Genomic DNA, 27,774 nt, shown 5'->3' with positions numbered 1-27,774 from the left:
ATTTTTTAAGGGTCTTCATAACAAGTGGAGGACATCAAAACATAGATAGAGATTTGAATACTACGTTAAGCACATAAATCCTGAGTATTGGAATTCATACCTCACTTGCAAATTGGAAGCCCAAATGCATATCAAGACACCAATGTCACAACGTGCGAGACATGCAATCACCCTTATGAGGACTACATGACATAGTCTGAGGATAGCCTGTGGGGGATGGATGCACATTGAAGTAACTAAAAGGACTTGCACCCTATGTCATCTGAATATGCTTGAAACAGAAGAAAACTTTGCACTTGTATGCACGAGGTACACGGAGCACAGAGATCAACTAATAACTAACACCCCAGAGAGGGGACATCTAGTGGTATCAAGTTCTATTTGGTCCCATGGGTCATTTTCAAACCCCCCCTCATTAATATGACCTCTCTTATGGCTCAGTACCCTATAATTGTTGTTATGATGAGGAGTGTAAGGCTTTACGCCAACAATTCACATTCAAGACTACACATCGTGTTCCGACGCACGATACGACAGTACCATCATCTAGCACACCGGAAGAAGCAAGTTTTCATTCGCCAAAATGAGGAATTAATAAACATTCTATTTAGTAACAACTCTAAGGACTTCAATGAAAGTTTCTTGTGCGATCTGTTGGGGTAAAGGCACTATGGCCACCCAAGTACAGTACAGTTAGTACACTTAAGTATAGTTAGTACTTTTATTTGTTAAAGTACACTAAGTACGGTGTACTTAGTGTTGTAACCTTATCCTTTCATATAAAAGGTTGACTGTGTGCTAGGGGAGGTACACACATATTTTTTATCCCCACACTCTTGCGTTCATCCTGCTTGTGTGTCGGTGTGCTCCTTCTCTCCCTCGCCACAAGTGGTATCAGAGCCAGCCTACCTTCTTCTCCCGTCCGTCCAGCAACAGTGCCAGCAGCAGCATCGATCTGTTGCTTTCAGTTGGAGCAGCAGCAGCAGACAGAGAAGGAGAAGCAGCAGCAGCATTTGCTACTGCATCACGCCAGGAGCAGCAGCAAGCTGCTCCAGCAGCTGCTAGCGCTGCCAGCGCCATCAGCCGTCGAGGCTATCCGTCGCCAGCAGCCAAGCCACCGGCGACGCCAGCAGCCAAGCCACCAGAAGCGGCGCCACCAGCGTCGCCAGCCAGGCGGCGCCAGCAGCTCCGCCACCAGCGCCACAAGTGCTTGTACTCCCATCGCCATCGCCATCGCCGGAGAGCTCGGAGACGATCACGATGCGCAACACATCGTAGAGCAGCCCGCTTCATCCGCTTCTGCTTTGGTTTCTTCAGCCTTCAGTTCTTTTCTGTCCCAGTTCAGTCGCCCTCCCACATCGCACCTCAGGCGTGAGGTTTTTCAACTCGTAGTAGCCCCCGCCTTTGCCCATTTGGGCGTTGATATCATTGTCGTTTCAAGAGATTTGTGTACAGGTGCAATTTCTGAGCTCATCGTGAGCATTGTTGGTCAAATGCACTCTCAGTACGTAGATCTACTGTTTATGCCTACTGTGTGAGAGAAAATCTCAACATTGAACTGCAGAATCAAGGGGCTTTTGTAGCCACAGCCAAGCATTGGCTTGTATACGCATGTGTTTGCATTTATCCTCCTGTTTGGAGTTGATTCTTGCAGGATTTGGATGCATTTTGTGACCTACGGGACAATGGAAGATGACACTAATTACTACATTGTAGAATTGAGCACTGATTTTGCAAGATAAATTGGGGATTTTGCAATTGGAATGCATATCAGTGGTGGGGAAGCAACTGAATGCCTTACAGTGATCAGTGAAGCGGTACATGCACTAAATTCTCTGAATTTTAGCTTCCAGTCAAGGGGCTTTTGCCTAATTCTTGTTCTACACTGTGTTACACAGTTTTAGGGGCAACTGGAAGCTTGATGTTGACAGTTTTGAGCAGTTAAACAGTCAATTTCTGATTCTGTACTAAAAAGTACAGTCAGGTACTGTTTTGTGTCAACTACTGGACTGAAAACAGTCAATTTACTGAAGTACAGAGTGCACAAACTACTGCGGGTTTTTTTTTTACTGTAATAGCAGGGCAGATGCTGTTGAAAATCAGGGTACTGCTGGATTGTACAACAGAGCATTTATTGATGCATACAGTTCTGCTGTTCTGAATCTGCAGCAAGCAGTAAACAGTCAAAATTCTCTGATTAAGTGGGAGAAAAGTTGCAGGTGCAGGTCCTGTTTTTCCGTTGCAGGAATTTAATTTTTTGAGCACAGTACAAGTGCCTGTGTGCACTTGGTTTGCAGGGAGTCAGGCACCCAAGTGTGGGTTATATTTCTTGCTGATTGTAATGGCTTCATCCTCGGAATCTTCTCTTCTCAATATTAAAAAGTTGCACGGTGCTGCTAACTACCCAATGTGGAAAAAGATGGTCCTGAATGTGCTAATTCTCAGGCAGTTTCATGCTCCTATTATACACAAAGGTGTGAAGCCCACTGGCACAACTGATGATGCTTGGGCACTAGCTGATCTGTCAGCAAAGTCCATAATTGAATTGTCACTCCATGAGAGTGTTGTTTGGAATGTGGATGGTGAAAAAACAGCCTGGGGTGTGTGGAAAAAGCTACAGGACACATATGAGCAGCAAAGTGTAGCCACAAAGATATATTGGTTGCGCAAGTTCTTCAATCTGAAGATGAAGGAAGGGACCTCCATGGATGCACATCTCAATGAGTTTAATTCAATTGTCACTCAACTTGCAAATCAAAAGTATGTGGTGGATGAGGAAACCAAGGGTATGGCACTCTTGATCTCTCTTCCTGAAAGTTGGGATACATTCACCACAGCTGTAACAAATGCAAACACTTTCATAAGTTTTTCAGATATCACAGGGCTGATTTTGCAAGAAGAGCAGAAGCTGAAAGCTCAAGATGCAGTAAAGCCTAACAATGCCTTAAATGCAAGGGGGAGAAGTCAGCAAAGAGGCAAATCTCAAGAAAGGGGAAAAGGGAGGAGCAAGTCCCGCTCCAACAAAGATGTTGAGTGCTACTACTGTGGCAAAAAGGGACATACCAAAAAGCAGTGGTTTAAACTGAAAAATGATAAGAGAGACAAAGCCAAAAACACTGATGCGTCAGATGCAAAGGCAATTGTACCAGTAAGCAATGGCAAGAGCAGTGTGAAGATTGAAGAGCTTCATTCTACACACGGTTATGACAGTGAGGGAGAGGTTCTATTTCTCTCTACTTTGGATGCTCATTCTCTCCATGCAGGAGATTTTGCAGACATGTACTCTTGGATCATTGACTCGGGTGCCTCATTCCATGTTACACCTTACAAAGAATTGTTTGTAAGGTATGCAGCAGGCAGTAATGGAGTCGTTTTACTAGGGGATAATCATGCATGCAGTATTGTCGGTGTTGGAGATGTCACGCTTGTATTTGCTGATGGTACTCAGCTTATGCTTCACAATGTCAGGCATGTACCCGAAGTCAAGAAAAATCTGATTTCTACTGGCATGTTGGATGACGAAGGTTTTGTGACCAGCTTTGGTCATGGTTTCTGGAAGGTCACCAAAGGTGCCCTGGTTGTTGCCAAAGGCTCTAAGGTTGACACAATGTATACTCTCCATGCTAAAGTATGTAATCATGCTGATATTCATGCCACCGAGCTGCCGAATATTTCTATGTGGCATAGCCGGATGGGACATATGAGCATAAGTGGAATGGAGCAATTGGCTCGCCTTGGCTACTTACCGTCTCTTAAATTTTCTGATTTAAAGTTTTGTGAGCACTGCATATATGGTAGACAGCTACAGTATCCTCATAAAAGGAGATTAGGACATAAAGATGCTCAACTTGAGCTTGTGCATACAGACGTGTGTGAGATGCCTAGTCCTTCACTTGGAGGTGCACGGTACTTTGTCACATTTATAGATGATTCCACAAGGAAGGTGTGGGTGTATCCTCTTCGATTGAAGAGTGATGTCTTTCCAGTGTTCCAGAAATGGCTTGCTATGGTTGAGAACCAAACATGCAGAAAACTGAAGGCTTTGCGGTCAGATAACGGTGGGGAGTATATGTCTAATGCATACAATGCATTTTGTGATGCTAGAGGTATTAAAAGAGAACTCACTGCTCCTTACAGTCCAGCGCAAAATGGCACTGCAGAGCGTATGAATAGAACCATACATGAAAAGTCCCGCTCTATGATGTCACATGCTGCTTTACCTCATGGATTTTGGGCTGAAGCTGTAAAAACAGCAGTACACCTCATCAATAGGTCACCAAATAAAAGACTAGATGGCAGAGTGCCAGAGGAGCTTTGGACAGGAAAACCTCCTTCCTATAAGCACTGGAGGGTCTTTGGCTGCACTACGTACGTGCATATACGCAGAGAAGATCGCAGCAAGCTTGATCCTAAGTCTCTTAAATGCATTTTTCTTGGATATGGTGACAGTGGTGAGATGGGTTACCGCCTATGGGATCCTGTGAATAAGAAGCTAATACGCAGCAATGATGTCTTATTTGATGAGTCATGTATGTTTAAGGCAGCAGATAAGCCTTCTGATGCTTCAGAGGTTGACATTGATGACTCGGGACATCCTGTACAATTCAGGCAGGCTGCAAATCAGCCACAACAGCAGCGTGATCAGCCGATGCATGATGCTGCAGCAGGTCCAAATGGACAGCCTGCAGTGGCGGAAGATGTACTACGGGACATGCCACCTTTGGAAGACCTCCCAGGCATAATTCTGCAGCCTGATCTACTGGAACAGCCACCTGTTTTAGGTGAGCAGCAAGTTGGACAGCAAGACCAATGGGTCCGAAGGTCCACTCGACAAATGAAACCACCAGACAGATTTGTTCCAAGAGCAGATTTTATTATGCTTACAGACTGTGGACAACCTTCCTGTTACAAGGAAGCCGTGCAAATGCATGATAAAAGGCTGTGGGAACTAGCCATGAAGTCTGAAATGGACAGTCTCCATAAAAATGGTACTTGGGAATTGGTGCAGTTGCCTAAGGGCATGAAAGTACTGCCATGCAAGTGGGTGTATAGATTGAAAGTCACACTTGGAGCTAAGCCAAGGTATAAAGCCAGGTTGGTTGCCAAGGGCTTTAAGCAGGAGTATGGTGTCGATTTTGATGAGATCTTTTCTCCAGTGGTTAAGATGACCACACTCAGGATTGTACTTGCTTTGGTTGCATGTGAGAATTTGGAATTATGCCAAATGGATGTGAAGACAGCCTTTCTTCACGGTGATCTTCATGAGGAGATCTACATGCAGCAGCCAGAAGGATTTGCAGTCAAGGGCAAGGAGTCACTTGTATGCAAGCTTAAAAAGAGCCTTTACGGGCTGAAACAGGCACCAAGGGAATGGTATAAAAAAGTTGATACCTTCATGAAGTCCCAAGGTTTCAGGAGAAGTGATGACGATCACTGCTTATATACCAAAAGGGCTGCAAATGGCAGCTTAATCATTCTCATTTTATATGTGGATGACATGCTTATTGCTGGTAAAGCTCGTAAGGAGCTTGATGACCTTAAGAGGCAAGAAGCATTGGAATGCAGTGAAAGGTATCATGAGATACCTGAAGGGCACACAGGAGTTGTGCATATGCTTTGGCAAGCGAGATGCAAAGGTGCATGGTTATGTGGATTCAGATTTTGCTGGTCATCCAGATAACCGGAAGTCTACTACCGGTTATGTTTATACATTCACTGGAGGTGCAGTGTCATGGATGTCAAGGATGCAGCAGTGCATCGCCTTGTCTACCACGGAAGCTGAATATATTGCAGCCACAGAGGCATGCAAGGAGGCCTTATGGTTATCTCGGCTAGTGGGAGACTTGGGCATTACAGGTGATATTCCATTGTTGCATTGTGACAATCAGAGTGCTATTCAGTTGGCACACAATCCTGTCTTTCATGCAAAGACAAAGCACATTGATGTGAAGTATCACTTCATCAGGGAGGTAATAGATGATAAGCTGATTCAGCTTGTCAAGATTCACACAGATGATAATCCAGCAGATTTGTTGACAAAAGGCTTGCCTGCAGAGCGGTTTGCACATTGCCGACACTTGATGGGTATAGGTTGAGCCTCATTTATTTTTTACTTGAGGGCATATTGCCTTTAAGTGGGAGGTTGTTGGGGTAAAGGCACTATGGCCACCCAAGTACAGTACAGTTAGTACACTTAAGTACAGTTAGTACTTTTATTTGTTAAAGTACACTAAGTACGGTGTACTTAGTGTTGTAACCTTATCCTTTCATATAAAAGGTTGACTGTGTGCTAGGGGAGGTACACACATATTTTTTATCCCCACACTCTTGCGTTCATCCTGCTTGTGTGTCGGTGTGCTCCTTCTCTCCCTCGCCACACGATCCTGGATACCACTCTCGGCCACTCTTATGCACACACGCTATATATTGTCCATAACCAGCCAGCACCCAATCCCTCGCACTCACCACATCCTACATCTTGCACACTTTTCACAGTCAATGGTGTTAAGCACGCAGCCCTGAAGCTTCACAATTGCCGAGCCAAACATTATGAGGGTCTATGTAGTAAATTCATTGCATATGGAATAGATACTATGGCCCCATTCTTGGAAAAGCTTTTTAACGAAGCTGTTTGCACCAGTTTTCCTCACACATGGACCGTCAACAGCATCACTCCCATTCACAAGGCAAGGGATCCCATGAGACCGAAAACTACAAGACCATTATGATTGGGCATGTCATATCCAAGATTTATGCATCAGTGCTCGACACAAAGGTTAGCCAATTTGCAAAGCTTTCGAACTCAGGGCAAAGGGACAGGTGGGCTTTTGGTGAGATCACGGGACTTCAGACCACCTACTCACACTTAGAGGTGTCGCTGAGGCGACTACAGCATGAAAATAGAGGGTTTACTGCTGCTTTGTGGATTCCTGCAAAGCTTTGACAAAGTGCTAGAGGGTTTATTGCTACTTTGTGGACTCCTACAAAGATTTGACATGGTGCCGAGAGCCCGCCTCATCAGATGTTTGAAAGCGTGGGTTATGAGAACAAAGATCATCTAGGCAACCATGACACTCTATGAGAGAGTCTCAAGCAAGGTTCAAATAGGTGCAGGGTGAACAGAGGATATTATGAGCCACTATTTGTTGGGAAGAGTCCAGCCAAGGTAAAGGGGCATGCTCATTAAAACCACGTCCCTACTGACAATCACCTTGCATGTGCTAGGCCGAAACAACTTGTAACCTTTGCTTTGTGAGCTGTAGCCAATGAAAATGCATTTGACAGCCTTATCATCAAGCTTATGCCTCAATTGAGAGGGTACATGCCCATACGCAAGAGACCCAAACACCCGCATGTGAGAAATGGCAAGCTTACGATCTGCCCATGCTTCATACACAATAATGGTCTTCAATGCCCGAGTGGGTGCTCAGTTGAGCACATAGTTGGCACACATAATCGAATTCAACCAGAATTTACTGAGCAAAGACTTCCCTTAAGCATGCACTTGCCCATTTCGTTTATGTTCTATTCTTGCGCTCAGCAAGTCCATTTTGTTGCGGAGTGTAGGCCACTGTGCACTAATGAATGATACCCCGGGCTGCTAAAAAATCAGAAAATTCCCGGGACAAGTACTCGCCCCCCATGCCAGTGTGGAAGGTCAAGAGTTTCTTCCCACTCTTCTTTCACACATGAGTGGTGTTCCAAAGGGGGGCACTATCACTTGTGCAAATAATGCAGCATATCCCGTGAAAGGGATTGGTCAAGTGCTTGTCACTACAGTGTCAGGTGATACCATTCCACTTGTGGAAGTTTTATATGTTTTAGGTATAGAAAAGAATCTGATTTCTATCTCAGCTATCTCCACAGATGGCTTCAGAGTTCTTTTTGATGGTTATCATTGTGCTAGCCTTCGTCATGGCTGAGTCTGCCCTTCACCTCCGGAGTGTCGACAGAAACTCAGTACGAAGACTTTGTATAAATGGATGCTTAAGTATGTGTGGGTGTGTGGATTTGTATGTGTGAGAGCATATTTTTATACTATGGTCTACACCCACTGTTAGGCGCTAATGACGTCAGTGGGGATGTCATAGTAGCTAGTCCCTCAATGCGTGATGGAGTTTATGGTTTTCAATCTTATGAGTGACTATCATGACATTGAAACTGCACTATGTTGTGTTTGTAGAGAACGAGTTTGAGAATGTTCCTGGATTCATCCAGGTTTATGCTTCTGCCGTATTAGCGGACATGCAAATTTCACCTTGTGAAGTTTTCGTCCAAGTTGTGGCCTGCTGGTATTGCAATAATTCTTTCTATCTTAAATGGTGCGTTGCCCTATCAACTAGATTTAGATTCTCGTTTGGGAGAGACTAAAATGAAATCGTTTAGACTTCACAAACAGTTATAGCTTGCATGAAGAGATTTTGGACTACTTTTTGATTAGCCTTTTCCTTTAGTGCCAGCCTTCGTCATGGCTGAGTCTGCCCTTCACCTCCGGAGTGCTGTCAGAATCTCAGTACGAAGACCTTATGTAAATGGATGCTCAAGTATGTGTGGGTGTGTGGATTTGTATATGTGAGAGCATATTTTTATACTATGGTCTACACCCACTGTTGGGCGCTGATGACGTCAATGGGGATGTCATAGTAGCTAGTCCTTGCTATGCGTGATGGAGTTTATGGTTTTCAATCTTATGAGTGACTATCGTGAGATTGAAACTGCACTATGTCGTGTTTGTAGAGGATGAGTTTGGGAATGTTCCTGGATTCATCCAGGAATATATTGGTATGACAACTATATTGTACTTACTGGAACACTTGATAGAGGGCTATATCATCTTGACATATATGCACAACAGGCTGCTATAGAAGCTAATGCCGTGGCTGAATCTATCACATCTATGGCATGAGAGATTGGGACATCTCAACTTCAACATTTTGGTGAAGATGCATTCACATGACATGGTTGTAGATCTTCCACCCATGCATGCACTTTAAAAACATGTATGCGAGGGCTGCTTTTTGGGCAAAATACATAGGATTCCATTTCTCTAGGACAAGACCCTTCGTGCATCCAAGAAGTTGCATCTCGTACATAGTGATGTGTGCGGACCGATGCGGAAAGCATCACTTGGGGGGTACTATTACTTTGTTACTTTTATAGATGATTTCACCAGGTTCACTTGGATATATCCCATGAAGCTGAAGTCAGATGTCTTCTCTTGTTTCAAGCATTGGATTGCCTTGGTAGAGAATGGATTTTTGCATTCAGTGATGCATGGAAGCACCACTATCAAAGTACCAATCTGAGGCAGAATCTGAGGCTGCAAAAGCTGAATATGCAGAGTAGGATTATAATGACACTCCACAATAAATGCCCACTCATCATGAGCAAGATTGGCTGTATTTGTGACATTAGCAGCTGGAGTATTTGTGACAACAAGACCTTGCTGTCCTAGCAGTCCCTGCTTCTTCCTGTCGGAAGCAATACGCTTTTGGCACTCAGAGATATCATGACCTGGTTTCCTGCAATAATTGCAGCGTTTCGTATTCTTCCCATCAACAGGAGAGGAAGAGGATGAGGAACCAGATGTAGGTTTGGGCTTGCTGTAATTTTCCCCCCTTTTCCTTTGCTCTTGTGATCAATAGCAAAGGCTTGATCTGCATGAGTGGAAGCATACCTGTTTTGGCGACTCTGCTCCTCCTGCAAGAGTAGGGAAACAAGTTGATCAAAAGAATAGTGGTTGGGGTTACCCATGGCCACTAGTCAAAGTGTTGTAGAAAACCCCTGATACAAGTCAGGAAGCCTATCAAGTGTGGTAGACACGACCTGTGAGTCTGGTACAATCTCATCAACATTGATGAGCTGCTCTCTGAAGTCTGACCGGTGTCAAATAGGCATCCATGCTGCCCTCATCATTCATCTTAACATTGGGAGTAATGGTAGATGAACCAGAAGTAGCAGAAGTGGCTGTGGTGGCAACACGTGCCTATCATGTCGAGAGGATCTTTTGCAGCAACACACATTCAGGACCTGGTTGGGACCGAGCGAGCTTCCAGTGAAGCTAAGCTTCTACAGCGATCATTGTTTACATAGGGTTTTATAGACCCACCAGGATATACGCAGATCCACCTATCCCACTCACTGAGGATCAATATTGGGCAGTTTCGGGTCTCTTCACATGGACTTCGCATCGAGAGTGGCAAGCCTGAGGGTTTGCACAGGGAGAGATGCATATGCACATTATGTGACATCCAAGAGATTGAGTCAGAGGAGCATTTCATTTTCAAATGCCTAGTATCCGAGGACGCTTCTATTGCCTCTTCAGAGACAGCTTTGGGATATTGTCCCGCTTTCTCTCGTTTCTAGACCAGAGACGCTTAGCCACCTTTATTCACGAGGCAGTGAGACAAGAGCAGACCTGCTTGATAGACTCTTCTCAGAGCTCAATCACTGAGTTCTTCTAGCCAGACCATGCGGGCTACCACACCACGAGGCTCCGCCATGATCGTGACACAGAGCCAACGACACAACAGCTCAGACAAAGGGTTGATGCACAGATTACGCTTGGGGAGATTTCTTCTCAGTTCAAAGTTGGCTCTCTCTCTCTCTCTCTCTCTCTCTCTCTCTCTCTCTCTCTCTCTCTCATGTATGTATGTATATGTATACATGATTGCGTGTGCATGTGTGTGTGTATACATAAAATGCACACAAACAAGGTCTTATTCATCCTTCTCCAAAACATGCATTACCCCTTGCATTTCATGTAAAACCAAGCGCCACCATACTACTCTTAACTTAATGATCATCACTAATAGATATATCAATTCACCTTCGATCTTTTGCACAAACCTCCGTAGCGCATGCAATAAGATTGGACTTTCCACACCAAGCCACTGCACTGCAAAGTAAACCAGATGTCAAATATAACTATCATAACATCGATGAAATCTTTAAACATATTCTTTATCGTAGGCCAGCCCAAAAGCTAGCTACGCTTAACACTAAAGAACGGCATATAGCTTTTCAACAAATGTTTAAGGACAAGAAAATTTACCAAAAACTTTTCACATATTTGAATTTTGAAGGTCCAAGTCTAGTTCCTCATGGTCTTTTAAATTGATTTTATTAAAAGCTAGAGAATTATAATCATTTAAAAAAACAAAGCCATGCATGTACACACATATGTAGTATGTATCTATGTGTAGCGTTGAAATGATCCAAGATTCAAAGTATGATTACATAAAACCAAGGCTTATAATTTTGGTGAAGGTGTTAACATTTGCAATGCATAAATTTAAAGAGTAGACGAATAAGCTGATCAACCAGCATTCTAAAATACATTCATAAGTCCCCTAGCTTAGCTTGTGACATGTAACATGCAACAGTAATCTGATCGTGTAATTCACAGCAAGACCTTCTTTAAACCTTTAGCGAGGAATTAGCGTTGTTTACCATAGAGAGAAAGAAAGAAAGAAAGAAAGTCTATTAATGTCCACGGAAGACCGACACGTCTATGGGACAGCAAAAAACCGTCTAGTACATCTGCTTTAGGGAGGGCACTTGGTAGATCCCAGGGAGTGCAAAAGCAAACCCAATTATTTAGAATACCTACATCATAGTCTGAAGAAGTAATCAGCCATACATCAGTTTAAGACTGAGAGTCTTTTGGTTTTGATTTAAACTCTTTGATAAGTGCTATGCCTTCACGATAAACTACCCATTTTCCATCCTTCCTAGCAGCCCTCACTTTAGCTAATTCCATTGCCTTGTTCTTCAATTCAGCACGCGTAAGTTCCTCAGCTATCCATATCTTAGTCCCTTGCAACTTGTAAGATTGTCGAAGAGGCTTTGATCCGTAAATATCGCGACTTGAGTGTAAGAATAGCATGTCCTTTGGAATGCCAAATATAAGTTGCCCCGTCATCATCATCATCATCATTATCATCATCAACCTTCCATTCAATATTAGGCATGGCTACTTTGGCATGTGCTAAAGTTGTCATGACAAGAGAAATGATTATTTATTAGTTAATTAATAGTCATTAGAACCTTATTATTGTTAGGCACCAATTTGATGGTGCGGTTATATGTTTGTATTTATGATCAATCAAGCGGTGTAAATAGTACCGCCAAAACTATGTAACATTGGCCAATGATTAGTAATAAAGATGTGCACACACGTGTCTAGGTCCTAGGGGCAATAGGAAAGGGAAAGGGTGCATTAGAGTGCATTGAATGGTAGGTGCATGGGTCATAGGCTAAGGGTAGGTGTAAATGGGAAGATGGAACTTGAGTGATCTCAAGGGACATTAATGAAAGGGTATCACCCTTTCATTGTGAATCTCACGTTGCATTCTCTCTACCGCATTGCATTCATCTGTCATCTCTCTCCCACCTTGCATGTAGGTGGAAAAAGAAACAAGTACTCTCACGAAGGTGCTCTTCCCCATTGGAGGGCCGATCGGCATTCAAATTCTGCACGCATTGCACACATTTGCATTTTCGAAAAGTGTGGATCTTCACATTTGGTATCAGAGCGGTAACGATCCACAAGCGGGACGAGAAGAGGGCGACAATTGCGGACGATGGAAGTCGCAAGAGAGGTTGCGGAAAAGGATCACGACTGACCGATCTCGAGGTTCTGAGACAAGGGATTTTTCTAAAAATTTCTGGTCTTCAACGGTGAACGGGGTGTCCTCACAGGGTGAATCCCCCCCCCCCCCAATGTGAATGTACCCTTAAAATCCTTAAACCGTGAGGAAAAGGGATCAACTGTTCTCCCCAACGGAAAGTCGGATCGGAATAAGATCTTAAGGGAGTGATCTACCCATCAAGTACCCCCTATAACAGTATCTAGAGTTCCAATCCGCTCAAAACAAGTAGCCCAAACAGAGCGTACCAGTTTACAGCAGAAATACAAGAACAAAAGCTTGAAAGAGAAGGGAAAGGAGGTCATTTTAAGTGTCTTCTCAACACAAACGAAGCAGGAGTCGGATAAGTACCACCAACTCTACAACACTTGACTTTTGCTGTAAAATAAACCTTTTTTTTTTAAATTACAGTAAGACATTTTCTCTCTTGTATTACTAAAAGGAAAGAATGGAAGGGGAAGGGACATATAACAATGAACTTATTCCTTTTCCTCCATTACCCCAAGGAGAGAGAGAAAGAACACCTTCACTCCCTCTTGAAGAGGATGGATTAGGTGAGAGTTATACACATCTTGAGTATGGTAACCCACAAATAGATTTACAGCAGTCTCTCCTTCAAGAACCTCTTGATAGGGAGTTCTCCTTTCGTAATGAAAGAAGAAATGACACCAGCCAAGAACAAGGGGATGAGTTCACGCCTTCAACTCAAAACCCAGTACACATGGATTATAATCCAAGCGCAAGAGGAAGAGAGGAGACTCCTGTTGATAAGCTGGTTTTCCAGCTTAGCAATATGATTGAGCAGTCCATTATGACAAGATTAGGGACTAAGAGGACTTTAAACTTCGGGGATGAAGAGTTGAGTAATCCTTCTAGGAGGTCCAAATTCCAACCGCGAGAGAGAATTGAGTTCCCCAAATATGATGGGGCAAGGGAGGCTGACAAAATCCTCAATTGGATTCGTCATTTTGAGCGATACTTTACAAAAAGGCCTGATTCGACCAAGCAGTTCTCCATTTGGAGCACCTGTATTATTGGTTAAGAAGAAGGATGCATCATATCGTATGTGTATACATTACCATGCTTTGAATAAACTTACGATTAAGAACCGGTAATCCGATTCCAAGAGTGGATGATTTATTGGATATGCTTAAAGGTGCTAAAGTTTTTAGCGAATTGGATTTGAAATCTGGTTATCATCAACTTCGTATGAAAGATGGGGATGAACATAAGACTGCTTTTCGCACTCTCACTGGACATTATGAGTTTTTAGTCATGCCTTTTGGCCTAACTAATGCTCCAACCACTTTTAGTAGGCTGATGAGAAGGGTTTTACGACCCTACTTGGGAAAATTTGTCATAGTCTTTTTTGACGACATTTTAGTATTCAGCCAGAATGAGGAAGAGCATAAGGATCACCTTGCTAAGGTGATGGAGCTCCTAAGGAAGGATCAATTGTTCCTAAATACCAAGAAGAGTGAGTTCTTCAAGTCAGAAATAGAGTATTTGGGACACATTGTGTCTGCTGAGGGAATTCGGGTTGACCCTAAAAAGGTCAAGGCCATAATTGAGTGGCCAATACCCAAAAACATACATGCGCTGAGATCCTTCCTAGGGATGTGTAGTTATTATCGCAGATTCATTAAGAATTTTGCACGTCTTGCTTCCCCACTAACAGATTTGTTGAAGAAGCATTCCTTGTATGAGTGGGGACAGGTTCATCAAGTAGCTTTTGAGGAGCTTAAGAGAACATTGGTGACTGCAACAGTGTTAACACTTCCGGACATGGACAAAGAGTTCTTTGTTGTATGTACGGATGCGAGTGGTACCTCGATTGGGGCAGTGTTGATGCAAGGAGGGCATCCCATTGCTTATGAGAGTAGAAAACTTCAAGGGGCTGAATTGAAATATATCACGTATGAGAAGGAGTTATTGGCAGTCATTCATGCTCAAGTTATGGAAGCATTATTTATATGGTTCTCCTTTCAAGATTAAGACTGACCATCAAAGTATCAAGCACTTGTTTTCTCAACCCATTGTCTCTTCAAGGCAAATCAAATGGGCTGAATATATTCAATCTTTTGGGCAACCAAATATCGAATATCAGCCAGGAAAGGAGAATTTAGTAGCTGATGCTTTGAGTAGACGGCCCCAAGTTAATCACGTTTCTGTGATTAAGGAGAAATCATTAGGAGCAATGGTTGAAGCTTATCCTTTAGATGAGGACTTCGCTGACATTTATGGGAAGATTCAGCGTAATGAGGTCGAGGATTTAGAGGCTTATTCCATCGTGGATGGATACTTATTTTTGGGACGTGCCATATGTGTACCCAAAACATTTCGGTATCTAGTCATGAGTGAGTTACATGCGAGCCCATATTCTGGACATAGAGGCATTAGAGGGACCACTGACAATATTGAGAGATACTTCCATTGGCCTAAACTTCGCAAAGAAGTTTCGACCTTTGTTCAACAATATAACGTATGTCAGCGCATTAAATCTGACACAAGTAAGACTGCTGGTCTTTTGCAACCTTTGCCTATTCCCTCGGAAAGGTGGGAACACATCACAATGGATTTTGTGTCCGGTTTCCCCAAGGTTGGTCAATTTGAGCAGATTTTCACTGTTATAGATAGGCTGAGTAAACAAGCTCATTTTATTCCCTGTAAAAAAGAGTTGTCGGCTCCTGAAACAGCAAGGTTATTCATTAGGGATATCTTTAGGTTACATGGGTTACCAAAATCCATTGTGTCCGATAATGATGGCCGTTTCATTAGCAACTTTTGCACAGCCCTATTAGAGAATCTCGGAACCAAACTGAAATTTACTACAGCCTTCCATCCTCAAGGAGATGGACAAAGTGAATGCCAATCAGACCATAATTACTTTACTTCGAGCTTATGTCCATGACCAACCTAGAAGGTGGCCAGAGTTCTTACCCATGTTAGAGTTTGCTTATAATAACACTGTACATACTTCCACCAAGAAAGCCCCATTTGAAATCATCTATGGGCAATGTTTACCCACTCCAATAACACACTTCGGGGAGCGAATTTTTGCTGCTAACCAGTTTGCTGAGGATATGTCACAGGTTATTGAGCAAGTAAAAGAACATATTAAGAAGGCCCAGGTTCAACAATCCAAGGCAGCCAATAAAAACAGAAAAGAAGTTTATTACAAGGAGGATGATTGGGTTTTATTGAAGATTGATAAAAGAAGAATCAAGCCAGTGAGAGGAAGTACAAAACATGTCAAGCTAGCACCGAAGTTCTATGGTCCATTTCAGATTTCAGCAGCTTTATATCCAAAAGAAGGATCCAGAGCGTATGAGCTGAAGTTACCAGCCCACTGGCATATGAAGAACATCTTTCATGTGAGCAATTTGAAGAGATACCATGGCGATACTTCTGCGTTTTTGGATACTCAGCATCAAGAAGAACCTGAACTTGAAGATGGGACTGAAGTTCTTACTCCGGAACAGATCGTGTACCATAAAGAGAAGAGTACTCGTGGAAAGAAGAGATATATGTATTTACTCAAGTTTAAAAACCAGCCAGCTAGTGATGCACAATGGATGGAAGAAGAGTTCTTTACAGATTTTCCACAGATACTCGCAGATTACAAAGAGGCAATGCAATGGCAGAAGTAACAAGAGAAAGTGCACGTAAGAGAAAGAGACAAGCAATAATCCAGAAGAGGACTTCTGCTTATTCAAGCAGGTGGGAGTGTCATGACAAGAGAAATGATTATTTAGTTAATTAATAGTCATTAGAACCTTATTATTGTTAGGCGCCAATTTGATGGTGCGGTTATATGTTTGTATTTATGATCGATCAAGCGGTGTAAAGAGTACCGCCAAAACTATGTAACATTGGCCAATGATTAGTAATAAAGATGTGCACACACGTGTCTAGGTCCTAGGGGCAATAGGAAAGGGAAAGGGTGCATTAGAGTGCATTGAATGGTAGGTGCATGGGTCATAGGCTAAGGGTAGGTGTAAATGGGAAGATGGAACTTGAGTGATCTCAAGGGACATTAATGAAAGGGTATCACCCTTTCATTGTGAATCTCACGTTGCATTCTCTCTACCGCATTGCATTCATCCGTCATCTCTCTCCCACCTTGCATGTAGGTCGAAAAAGAAACAAGTACTCTCACAAGGGTGCTCTTCCCCATTGGAGGGCCAATCGGAATTCAAATTCTGCACGCATTGCACACATTTGCATTTTTGAAAAGTGTGGATCTTCACAAAAGTCTCATTGAAAGAGTCATCATCTTTGAACCATCCTTCAGGGAGCCCCCCTACTCTAATCTTCAATGCACTATCACGTCTAGCCTCATGTTCCTTGATCTCTTCTTGGATATCACTCTTGTTTGCCTTGTGTCAAACTCCTCAATCACTTCTTTCTTGATTGATTGTACTTCAGTATGGACCATATCTTTGACTATAGAGACTAGTTGAGGAGGAGGAGAATTCTTACATGAGTCCACAACCTCAGCAATTATTGCCTGCTTGCCAAGTCCCTCTAGAACTTGAAGTCGAGCTTTTACTTCAGCTAGCTCAAGCCTTAACTCTCTGACTGCTTGCTGCAAATAATAAATATGTTCATGTTGTCCAATCATAGGTCGTTTGGACCCTTCTTGCTGGTAATTGCATGCATACGGAGATGGTGTCATGGCTGCAACTGTAGAGTACCGAGTCCCGATAGTTGAGGTTGATGGAGTTGAGGGGGATTTGGAGGAGAGGGTAGGCCAATCCATATTGGCTATTTCTTAGAACTCCCTAGCTGAACCTAACCCCCGAGTTGGGCTAGGAGTTTGGCCCAACTCGGGGTTAGAAACCCTAGGGGCGAGCTCTACGCGTCGCAGTGCCTCCTCATTTTTGCGTTCCTCACGCATCAACAAGAGCAATTTTTCAAAATCGGTGGTTCTTCTTTCTTCCAGCGGCTTTTTTGCTTCTTTTTCCTCCAGACGTTGTTTTGTCTGGTCCAGCTGTCTTCTGCTTTCTTCCAGCTGGGATAATGTTCTTCGAGTTGCTACAGCAGGACCCGATTCTGCTCTAGAAGGTTCGCCATCACTTCTTGAGCATTTGGCGGAAGCGTATCTTGTTGGTAGTCTTTCTCCTCTTCAAAGTCTTCACAGTTGGAATCTTTTCCTAACCCTTCCATGGTGCTTGATTGTGTGTCCTTTCCGGATCTCAGCACAACCATACACTCGCGGTAGTCAAGCTGGATACAGACCGAAGCTCTGACACCAATGTAACATGCAACGGTTATCTGATCGTGTAATTCACAGCAAGACCTTCTTTAAACCTTTAGCGAGGAATGAGCATTGTTTACCATAGAGAGAGGAAGGAGATGAGGGTAGAGAGAGAGTAGAGTCGACAACCGATTGGGTCCCTATACCCACTGAGAGCCCCCTCCCCCAATCAAGGGAGAATTTGCTTTATACTTGGAGAACTGAGAAATACAAAGAACACTCTTCAAGAGAGCACGGTGCATGCTTCTGAAGAGCTCACTGTGCACACATATAGCATACCCAAAGACCTGAGAGGCAACGCCGACCAATACCAAGACCTTGATGCTATCCACATTGACGATGTAGGACGCTTCTGCAAGGCAAGGAAGAGGCTTGTGCTGTCTAGCGGAATGCAGGGTTACTGCGTAGGTGAGAGAGTGAAAAGCTAGAAGTGATAGATCCTACGAGAGAACTGAGAGATGACGGAAATATAGAGCTGAGAGTGAGCTGTGTAAACTGTAAAAGAGAGCTGAGAAAGCTGAGGAAACAGTGTCCAAACCTCTCTCTGTTTGCTGGTCCAAACCTCCGACTGTTGTGTTGCGTGGTCACCTTCAGATCAGGCTGAACTGATGGCCAAGGGACTGAGGCTAGAGCAGGGCCAGATCTGAGGATCTCAGGGGCTGCACAGGCGGCTGAAGTGGAGCTGTAGGAGGACTGAAGGCAGGAGCAAACTGAATGAGAAAACAGGGCAGCCAAGGGGCTCTTTTATAGCGCTGGACTGAGCCAACCCAGTCTGTAAACAGACTGGCTGGCCTACAACCAGCCTACAAAAAGCCCTCCCTCGCTCATTTGCCAGGGGAGTTTTTGGGCAGCCTTTGCAGGCTGCCTTCCCTGCTTACCTGTCCAGCCTTTGGGGACCCTAAAGGGACTCCGAACCTAGGCTAAGACCTAAACTATAAGATGGAAACACTTAACCTACTATTCTCCAGTGGGTACTAGTGAACAAGAACTGACTACTGACTTGACCTAAGGCTGAGAGACTGACCTACGTAGTTTGCGCCTGACTGTCCCTGGACAAGGGCTCACAAAGGGGTCACAGCATACGACAAAATCTCCTATCTGGGAATTATAATACACTTGTCGATGTAGCCAATGTGTCACCTTGCACCCAAGTGTAGGGGTGCATGTGACAGAGAATTACTTGAGAAGAATTTTATTTCTCATAGCACTTCTCCTTTTGCATCCCCAATATCCAGGTAAAGAAGAAAGACGGTTCATATCACATGTGCTTTGACTACAGAGACTTGAATAAGGCCACTATCAAGAACAGGTTTCAATCCCCAAGATAGACTACCTGTTGGATGAACTCAAGTGTGCTCAATTTTTCACTAAGAGTCACGCTACCATCAAATCAGAATGAAAGAAGGAAATGAGCACAAGATAGCCTTTTGCACAGAGAGAGGTTTATATGAGTTCAAAGTGATGCCTTTTGGATTGACCAATGCACCAGGTACTTTCCAGGCACTCATGAACAAGATTTTGTAGCCTCTTCTTTACAAATGTGTGCTGGTATTTTTTGACGACATCCTCAATTACAGCAAGGATAAGCAGGAACACATCCAACATGTCAAGCAGGTGCTGGAAATTTTGAGGTTGCATCAGCTTTATGTTAAAGCCAGCAACTGCATGGCAGAAGAGGTTAAGTATCTTGGTCATATTGTGGGCAGGGATGGAATTCAAGTGGATCCAGCCAAGGTCAAATGCATAAGAGAGTGGCCACAGCCACAGAATCCCACCCAGCTCAAAGGCTTTTGGGGTCTTGCTTCTTTTTACAGAGATTTGTTGAACCTTTTGCCAAGAGGGCAGCCCCTCTCATTGATTTGTTTAAATGGGATGCCCACAACTCAGTTTTGAGGACCTCAAAGATGCCTTGAGTAATGCACATGTACTTGTATGCACGGATTTCTCACGGCCCTTCATTGTAGAGACAGATGCAAGTGGCAAAGGCATGGGCCTGTTCTAAGACGAGCATGGAGTTACAGCTTTTGAGAGCAGGAAATTTAAGGCCAAGGAATTGAACTATCATGTTTATGATCTGGAAATGTTGGCTATCCTACATGCTTTCGAGAAATGGCACTAGGGTTAAGACAGATCATAGGACACTCAAGTACTTTCTTACGCCAGGAAGCAGAAGAGGTGGTTGGCTGCAGTTCAGTCCTATGATTTCGACATTGAGTACAGGAAGGGGAAAGAAATGTGGTTGTCAATGCCTTGTCTAGAATGTGGGCTTGTAGTTTATCTGCCATTTCCACCATCTGTGATTCATGGGATTCAGGAAGAATATGTGCAGAATTCAAAGGCAGCTCCCATAGTTTTAGAGTTACAAGAGCCTTCAAGCCAAGGGCATGCTGAATTTAAGCTGCATAATGGGCTGTTGTACTGAAGGACAGAATTTATCTTGTGCCAGACTCAAAGTGTGGAATGTTGGTTTTGCATGAAATGCACTCATCTCCTACGGCAAGACATGTGGATATCACTCAGACACATGAAAAGATCAAACAGAGCTTCATCTGGGATGGCATGTGGCGGAGTGGTTAAATATGTCATTGAATGTTTGCCTTGCCAAGAGAATAAGGTGGACAGCCAGCTACCCGCAGGACCTTTACAGCCATTACCTATTCCAAAAGGCAAATGGACTCATAGCTATGGATTTCATCACAAGGTTGCCTTCTACAGAGAGGGGATGGGATAGCATTTATGTGGTGGTGGATAGAATGACAAAACAGGCTCGCTTCATACCCACTAAGACCCGGTATTCAACATCACAGGTTGCTTCGCAATTTATTGACCATGTTTTTAAGCATCATGGCTTCCCTGAGGAAATTTTCAATGACAGAGATGCAAAATTTATGGGTCACTTTTGATAGGAATTATTCACAGCAGTGGGTACTCTCCTCACGCCTAGCACTGCTTACCACCCTGACAGGGATGGACAGTCAGAAAGGGTGAACAAGTGGGTGGAGGAATACTTGAGGCACTTTTGTCATGATACATAGAAGTCCCGGGATAAATGGTTGGCTTTGCTGAATTTTGTTACAACAGTACCAAGCATCTTTCTATTGGCATGAGCCCTTAGGAAGCAATGTATGGATGCAAGGTTGGGATGCCGCCTTTCCTTTCAGACATGGCTGTGAAAAATCAGCAAGCAAGAAGTGACTTGGAAAGAATGGATGCCCTTCTGCAATTGGCTAAGAAGAATATGCAGGATGCCCAAGCCAAGCAGAAGAAGTATGCAGATGAACACAAGAGGTATCTATCTTTTGAAGAAGGAGATTATGTGCATTTATGCCTCCATAAGAACAGTTATGCCTCGCTGAAAGGTAACGCCAACACGAAGCTTGCTCACAGGTATTACGGTCCCTACAAGATCATCCACAAAGTTGGAGAGGTGGTGTTAGAAAACAGAAGGAAAGAATCACTCTAACCTCCAGCCAAGATCTCTCCCGCTCTAGCAACACTCAACTCAGAAAACTGATCACAGATACAATACTCACTCAGAGAAAACTTAGACAGAGAGAGAATATATTCATCCACCGGATGGTGGGCAGAAAACTGGCTCCAGGGGAGCAATACAAAACTCAGCCAAGTGCTGAGACAAACTGAAGGAATTCTCTCTGTCAGAAGATGCCAAATCTGAGTGCACAGCACAGCCTAAAACAGAGGCTTTCTGTCCTGCACTAGATGCCAAAATGAAGGGAAGTGTGGGCCTTTTATAGGCACTGCCCAGGCCTGTTGGTATGGCCGACCAGCAGGGTCGGTTCCCTGACTGGGAACCGACCAGATCAGTCTGGAAAACCGACCAGGGTCGGCCCTGGTCGGTGGCCCTGGTTGGGCCGACTGGCCCTGCCACAGGCCCCTATAAAAGGGTGCCCTGTGCAGCCAGTCCATTGCATCTAGGAAGGCATGGAGCCCCCCCCAAATCTCTGCTGTTTGCTGAGTCTCTCTTTCCCATCCCTCCTTACCCTCACTGCCCCTTGTCCCCACAAAACGGGGGCTCACAGGTGGGAACAGTGAGTCTCTAACAGGTGGCATATGAGTTGCAGCTACCCTAGATTCATAATGTTTCCCATGTGTCCTTGCTGAAGCCGCATGTAAGACAGCCTGTCCAAGTTCTTCCTGAGCTACCACCTATGGATGAGGAGGGTCACATCCTCTTTGTCCCGGAGCGCATCATGGGTTTCAGAGACCATGTGATCTGAAACAAGGTCTACATAGAGTATCTCATCAAGTGGCAGTGACTCCCTGAGGATGAGAATTCATGGCAGCCAGAAATCATCATCCAGGACTACCCCTATCTCCTACCAGGCTGATTAGTAGTTGCTATTTGCTGCACTTTTTTTGGACAGCCAGAAATCAGGATGTAAAATTTTGAGGGCAAAATTCTATGGGAAGGGATGGCTGTAATGAAGGGGGGGGAAGGGCTATTTTAGAGGCCCTTTAGAGGCCTTTTAGGTGGAAAATGTGGAGAAACTATATAAGTCCTCATCCACCACTCATTGTACACTTTTTTATGTGACATCTAATCCTATCTACTCCCTCCTCCTTCCTAGTACGTGATGCCTACACTCTCTCCCAATCTCTCTCTCTCTCTCTCTTCCCCTCACCCTTCTCTCCCTCCACCCCTTTCCTCACTTCTCACTCCTTCTCCCCCTTCCTCTCTCTCCCCTCTGCCAATTCTATCCCCTTTCTCCAATCTGGCCTCCTTCGCTATAGTGTCCTCTAGGAATTCCATGTACTAGGGATGTGCACACATACATATTTAAACCACGCTCAAACCTAGAATAAATGGGCGGAGATGGCATTCTTCGGAGATGTGTCAAACCCCCTGAGATCCCACACATATTGGAGGATGCCCATGCAAGCCCGGATCATGGTCACTATTTTGCAATTATCCCAAGGAAAGTGGCTATGGTAGTAAGAATTAACTATTATTATTATTTGTTCTCAACAAATACTATTACGAATAATCATATGATAATGAATATTATTAGATGTGATAAGAAATTTAGATAAAGATGCGGGAGGTGACAATGCTAAAAAACAAATATAATATGAGTGGACTAATTAAGTGGTAGGCAACCAGTAACTGAATAAGAATGTCCAAAGAGAGGAACCACAATGTATTACAAAAGCTGCACTCACAAACCATGCACTACGTGGACAGCAGGGTGCCCACTACTGCTGGAACTAAGGCCACAAATTGTTGCCCTAATCTCTTGCTCACTCCTGCTGCTGCGCACCTCTCAATGAGGCTTTCAGTGGCTATGGGAGGAGCCCCAAACTCTTGGGCTGCCAGCACCCTTTCTGCCCTATGTGATCTGCTCATATTTAAACTCTGCTCAATAACTAAGGGCTGCTGGATCTGGCAGCGCCTTTGATGTACCTTTCTGAAGCCTCTCTCTCCACCTTCTCTGGTGCTCTGATGCACGTATGAGGGCTGGAAAAGGAGCTGGATTCCCTGCCTTGCTGCTGCCTCCTCTAGTGCCTACTGTGCACTTCTGGTGGGCTGTTCTGCAGTCTGCAGAGGATTTATGTGCCCCCCGATGGGGGCCTTATATAGGGCTGCATGCCCCCTGGAACTGCTGGGGCCCCCCGTACCATCAACCGAGTCTGCTTGCTTGCCGACTCAGTCTGGGGACTGCCCAACCAGACCAGCCCTTTGGGACCTATAAAACCCCTTACTGGCTTGTCCATTGCTGCCCATAATCAGGGCTAACAGCAGGCCCTTGTGCCCCTCCAATGGGGCCTTAAATAGGCTGCACACCTTGTTGGAAATAGGAGGATAGAATCTCTCACACCTCTCTTCGACCTTCAGCCCAAAGTACACTCAGAAATACTTCACAAAACACTCACAGATCTCTTTGACCTTCAGCTCAAAGTACACTCAGAAATACTTCACGAAACACTCACAGATGGAGATCTATGTAGACAGCAAGAGAGAGAGAAACTGAGAGTACTAGCTGTGGAAGGTGAGCACAAAACACCCCTCAAATCTGAGGTACACCCTGCTGTAAAACTCTCCTCACAAGACTCTTGTATGTACTGTCTTTTGGTAGATTTCAGTGGCTGGAGTGAGTGAGGAATGGGGGGGGATATGAGGCCCTTTTATAGCCCTGGCCCTAGGGCATTTCCACTGACCAGCCAGGGCCGACTCAGCCCCATGCACCAACCTGGGCAGCAGCCCCATAAGCTGCCCTGTAGTCGGCTGTTTGGCCGACCCAGGCAGGCCATAACCTGGCCTATATAAGGCCCTCATGTAGGGCCTTTGCTGCACGACAGCCAGCCCTCTTCCAGGCCCTGTTTGCAGGCCCCTTTGCTGCTTAGTTCCTTCCCTATGTTACACCATGGCACTTGGCTATGTATTCTGACTCTAAGATTGAGTATTAGCTTCCAGCCTTGAGTTTTGAATTTAAGGATTTTACTTTAGTATAGTACTCAGCAACAAAGGGTCTTAGTAAGACCTTTGCCTCAGCCCATAGTGGCTTGTATGAGTATGAGTTACTCTGATATTGTACTTTGTCTCATAGGCCCGCGAGGCCTCCCAAAGAAGGTAATACATCTTTCTTTCCTCTCTTTTTCTTTCTGTATTTTGCCCAGTCTACTATGAGACCCGAGGACAGTACCAATGTCTCTTTCAAGAGGGGCACAGGTTTGTCTCTCGGGTGATCAACTTTCACGACCAGGTTTGCATTGGTCTCTATTTGAAGGAGATGCGGAGACACAAAGAGACCCTATTACGTATAGGAGGTGGCAGTGCCATACATCAAAAAGATGTAACAAGAAAGCTAAGACTTTCCACTCATCTCAACTAAATTGACAATTTCCTTCTTCCATTGACGTCTTTTGGGGCTCATTGTCATTCAGCAGTTGGCGTAAATGTAGGATACGAGAACTCCTTCAGATTGATGTTCTTCTGTGTGAAGTATTGGTAGTTTCTAATGCTGCGTTGTAGATGAGTGGATCTATTGACTTCGCACTCAGAGATGGGAGCAATTTGAAGTAGGCAGGGATTCTTATTTAGCCATTCCGGGGAAACGCTTGGAAATTTTGCTGTGAAAGTCGTACGAAAAGCTTAGGCTTGGATATTAGCTTAATAAGACACAAAGCCCTGGGTGTCCTTTAGAAGTAGAATCAGATAGGAGAATCAGCTTATGCAATTTACGTATCTTGCGATGGAGCATGCTCAGAGTCCATCGCACCTGCATGACCTCCACGGCCAGCAGAAATGCAGACGTAGAATTTGAACAGCAACGCACCTGCATGTCCTCCACAGCCCAGCAAAATTTGTTTTTCTGGTCGAGTTGAACTGGGGTACGTGCAAAGAGACGTGAAGAACGGTGCCCGCCATGCTCTCGTCTTCATCGTCGTCCCCTTCTGCAGCGTCAAGCCTCCGTTTGGAAGCTCGCGAAGTACCCTCACCCTCAGCTTCCTCTTTCGAATTCATGTCGGAGCTCGAATTACTTCTTGGATTTCCGGACAAGAACGATAAAAGATCGAAAGTGGAGACCTACTTGATGTTGCAAAACCAACAAGTTATTCATTTGCCTTGAAAATTGTCCATGGAAAGACCTATTAGACCCAGTAGGAATAGGGAGCAATTAATTTTAATTAATCGGTAGTCGATCAAGGTAGTCCATTAAATTCTGAAATTTGCACTCATCCAAAAGCTTCGTATGCATACCTCAGCAAAGTATGAGGGGGGAGGGAGTCTTAGTCTTCTCAAAGCGATCCGAGGTAGTCCGCCACAGCTATCGAGCTTTCGAGTAGTGAAGCAAAGCGCAAAGAACAGCGCCAGATTGTGACAAATTATGTCACTTACCCACTTGCCACCACCCCCACCCATGAACATTAACAAGGCACCGCAAAAATTAAAGAGGGGGAGGGAGAGGGAAGGGTTGAGCAGAGGAAGAGGGGGGAGAGAGGGACGGAAAGAGCAGGGCTGATTGGAGGGAGTGTAGGGAGAGAGGAGGGCTCCGTGGAGGAAGAGGCGAGGAATGAGGGGAGGAGCTGAGGGAGAGGGAGAGGGAGAGCTGAAGGAGAGGCGAGAGGAAGCAAAGGTAGGAGGGCATGGAGGGACATAGCAAGGACGGAGCGGAGGGAGTAGGTTAATTGAATTATGAAAGCTAAATGTGAATGTTAAGCTTATGTTAATTTAGTCAAGCAATAGCAAGAACTAATTAATGAATTGAAATGAATCGAGGAGCGATTTGGATAGATTAGGAGGGCTTAAATGAAAAAGGGAAATATGCTTAGAGACACACTATCGCCGCTCTAATTAATTAAAATGAATCGAGGAGCGATTAGGAGAGATTAATAAAGAGGCATGAAAAAGGGGAACTATGCTTAGGGCATTTACACACTTTGGCCACTCCAATGAATCTCAACATCTTGCCCACCCATGAGCCTTGGGCATGCCAACTGTGTGTAAACACCCTTAGGTGTTAAACTCTTTTGAAAAGTTAAGTTATGGCATAGTATTGGCCCACCAATGCCTTTAGTATTGGGTATTTAGGTTTTCCACCAAGTTAAATTTTACCCCTCAAACTTTTGGGAAATTTTATAGTCTCTCTCTATCAGCATTCATGCGATGGCCTTACATTTTGAAATAGATTGAAAATCCATAAGCACAACCCCTTACACTATGAAAAAGATAAGGTACACAAGAATGGCCCCTTTACCTCTCCATGTCCAATTTTAAAACCCTAGTGGAGCTTTGAAACCCCTTGGTGAATTTCCACATCAAATTATCTAACTTAGTGTTTCAATTTGCCATTTATGGAGATCATCTTATAAAAATACTTTTTAATAGCTCAACATCTTCTTAAAGATCGTTTGCTTTCTCTTTGCATGATACATAAGTGCTTGTTTTATCAGTATACTAAGAAGCAACGGCCACGTGCACTTGTGCACTCTTGTTTCGTTAGTCAAGTGGACCTTCTGTATATTTTCATAACTAGGCTATGGTGGGGTCCTCATGTTGTAGCTTCATTGTAAGTAGGAATATGTGAGGAAACGTGCATGACTTCAACTACAGTAAGGGGGACGGCACTATGGAGGGCTAACTTTTTAGCACTAATCCATGGAGGAAATGGCCTTCATGAAATTGGAATTCAAGTTCAAAGCTATCGTGGCCATCAAGTAGTAATACGGAGCTTTCTTTTTCCTTTTCTTTTTAAAAAAATTTGTGTAACCATAGAGTACTATGGGAGCCAAAGGTCGTGCAAGGGCCGGTACTAAGGCATTGTTCGTCCATAAAATGAGCTTGACATATCATCCTCTTCTATGAGGAAAGTAGGTGGCACCTGCCTCCCTATTGGGGGTGTTGCTGACATTTTAAAGGCACTACTAGTCCCTTTACCCCACCGGACTAGACCTTAACACCGTTGGTCCAGGGCAGTATGCCCCTTGATAGGACCTTGAGTGAGAGTGTTAATTTGTTTATTTTATTTTTAAAAACCAAGCTATGGTGGTTCTCACCTTGTTGGCCCTGCTAAGAAACTATGGGGAGATCATTGGTTTTTTATCCCCCTAAGGGACTATGGATTCATGGTGACGTTTTTGGTAATCATGTAGGTAGCCCTTTTTAATGAGTATTCAGTCAAGTTGGCCTTTTTAAAAGTGGCTTAGACTACTATAATTATACTTAATGGTTTATTTCCTATTTGACGGTGCCCATGGAATGTCAATGTATATGTATACCTTGGTTCATTCACTCGTCTTCCCCTCCCCGTATTTACCTCCACTTGCTTTTTTCTCTCCTCTCCTCCCTATCTACTCCTTCAGTCTTTCTCTTTTACAAGTTATTAGAAGATTTTATTTTAGTGT

At 44.1% G+C, this 27,774-nt stretch overlaps 1 protein-coding gene across 1 annotated transcript in view; it reads right to left on the bottom strand.

Moving 5' to 3' along the window:
* SFR6 (sensitive to freezing 6) overlaps nt 1–25,442 on the bottom strand; it is a 196,533-nt gene extending 171,091 nt beyond the window's left edge. The window contains exons 1-2 of the mRNA XM_087375370.1: nt 25,206–25,442; nt 10,829–10,897 (exon numbers count right to left, since the gene is read on the bottom strand). Coding sequence (XP_087231496.1) covers nt 10,829–10,897; nt 25,206–25,393 — 257 coding nt within the window. The 5' untranslated portion in view covers nt 25,394–25,442. The remainder of the gene's footprint in view (nt 1–10,828; nt 10,898–25,205) is intronic.
* Nucleotides 25,443–27,774: the final 2,332 nt, after the last annotated feature.

Source organism: Dipteris shenzhenensis, chromosome 1, assembly GCF_047967505.1.
Source record: "Dipteris shenzhenensis isolate YYH24624 ecotype China chromosome 1, Dip_SZ_1.0, whole genome shotgun sequence".
Taxonomy (NCBI): domain Eukaryota; kingdom Viridiplantae; phylum Streptophyta; class Polypodiopsida; order Gleicheniales; family Dipteridaceae; genus Dipteris; species Dipteris shenzhenensis.
Note: the sequence above shows the minus strand (reverse complement) of the source record. Positions and strands in the feature narration are given on the sequence as shown.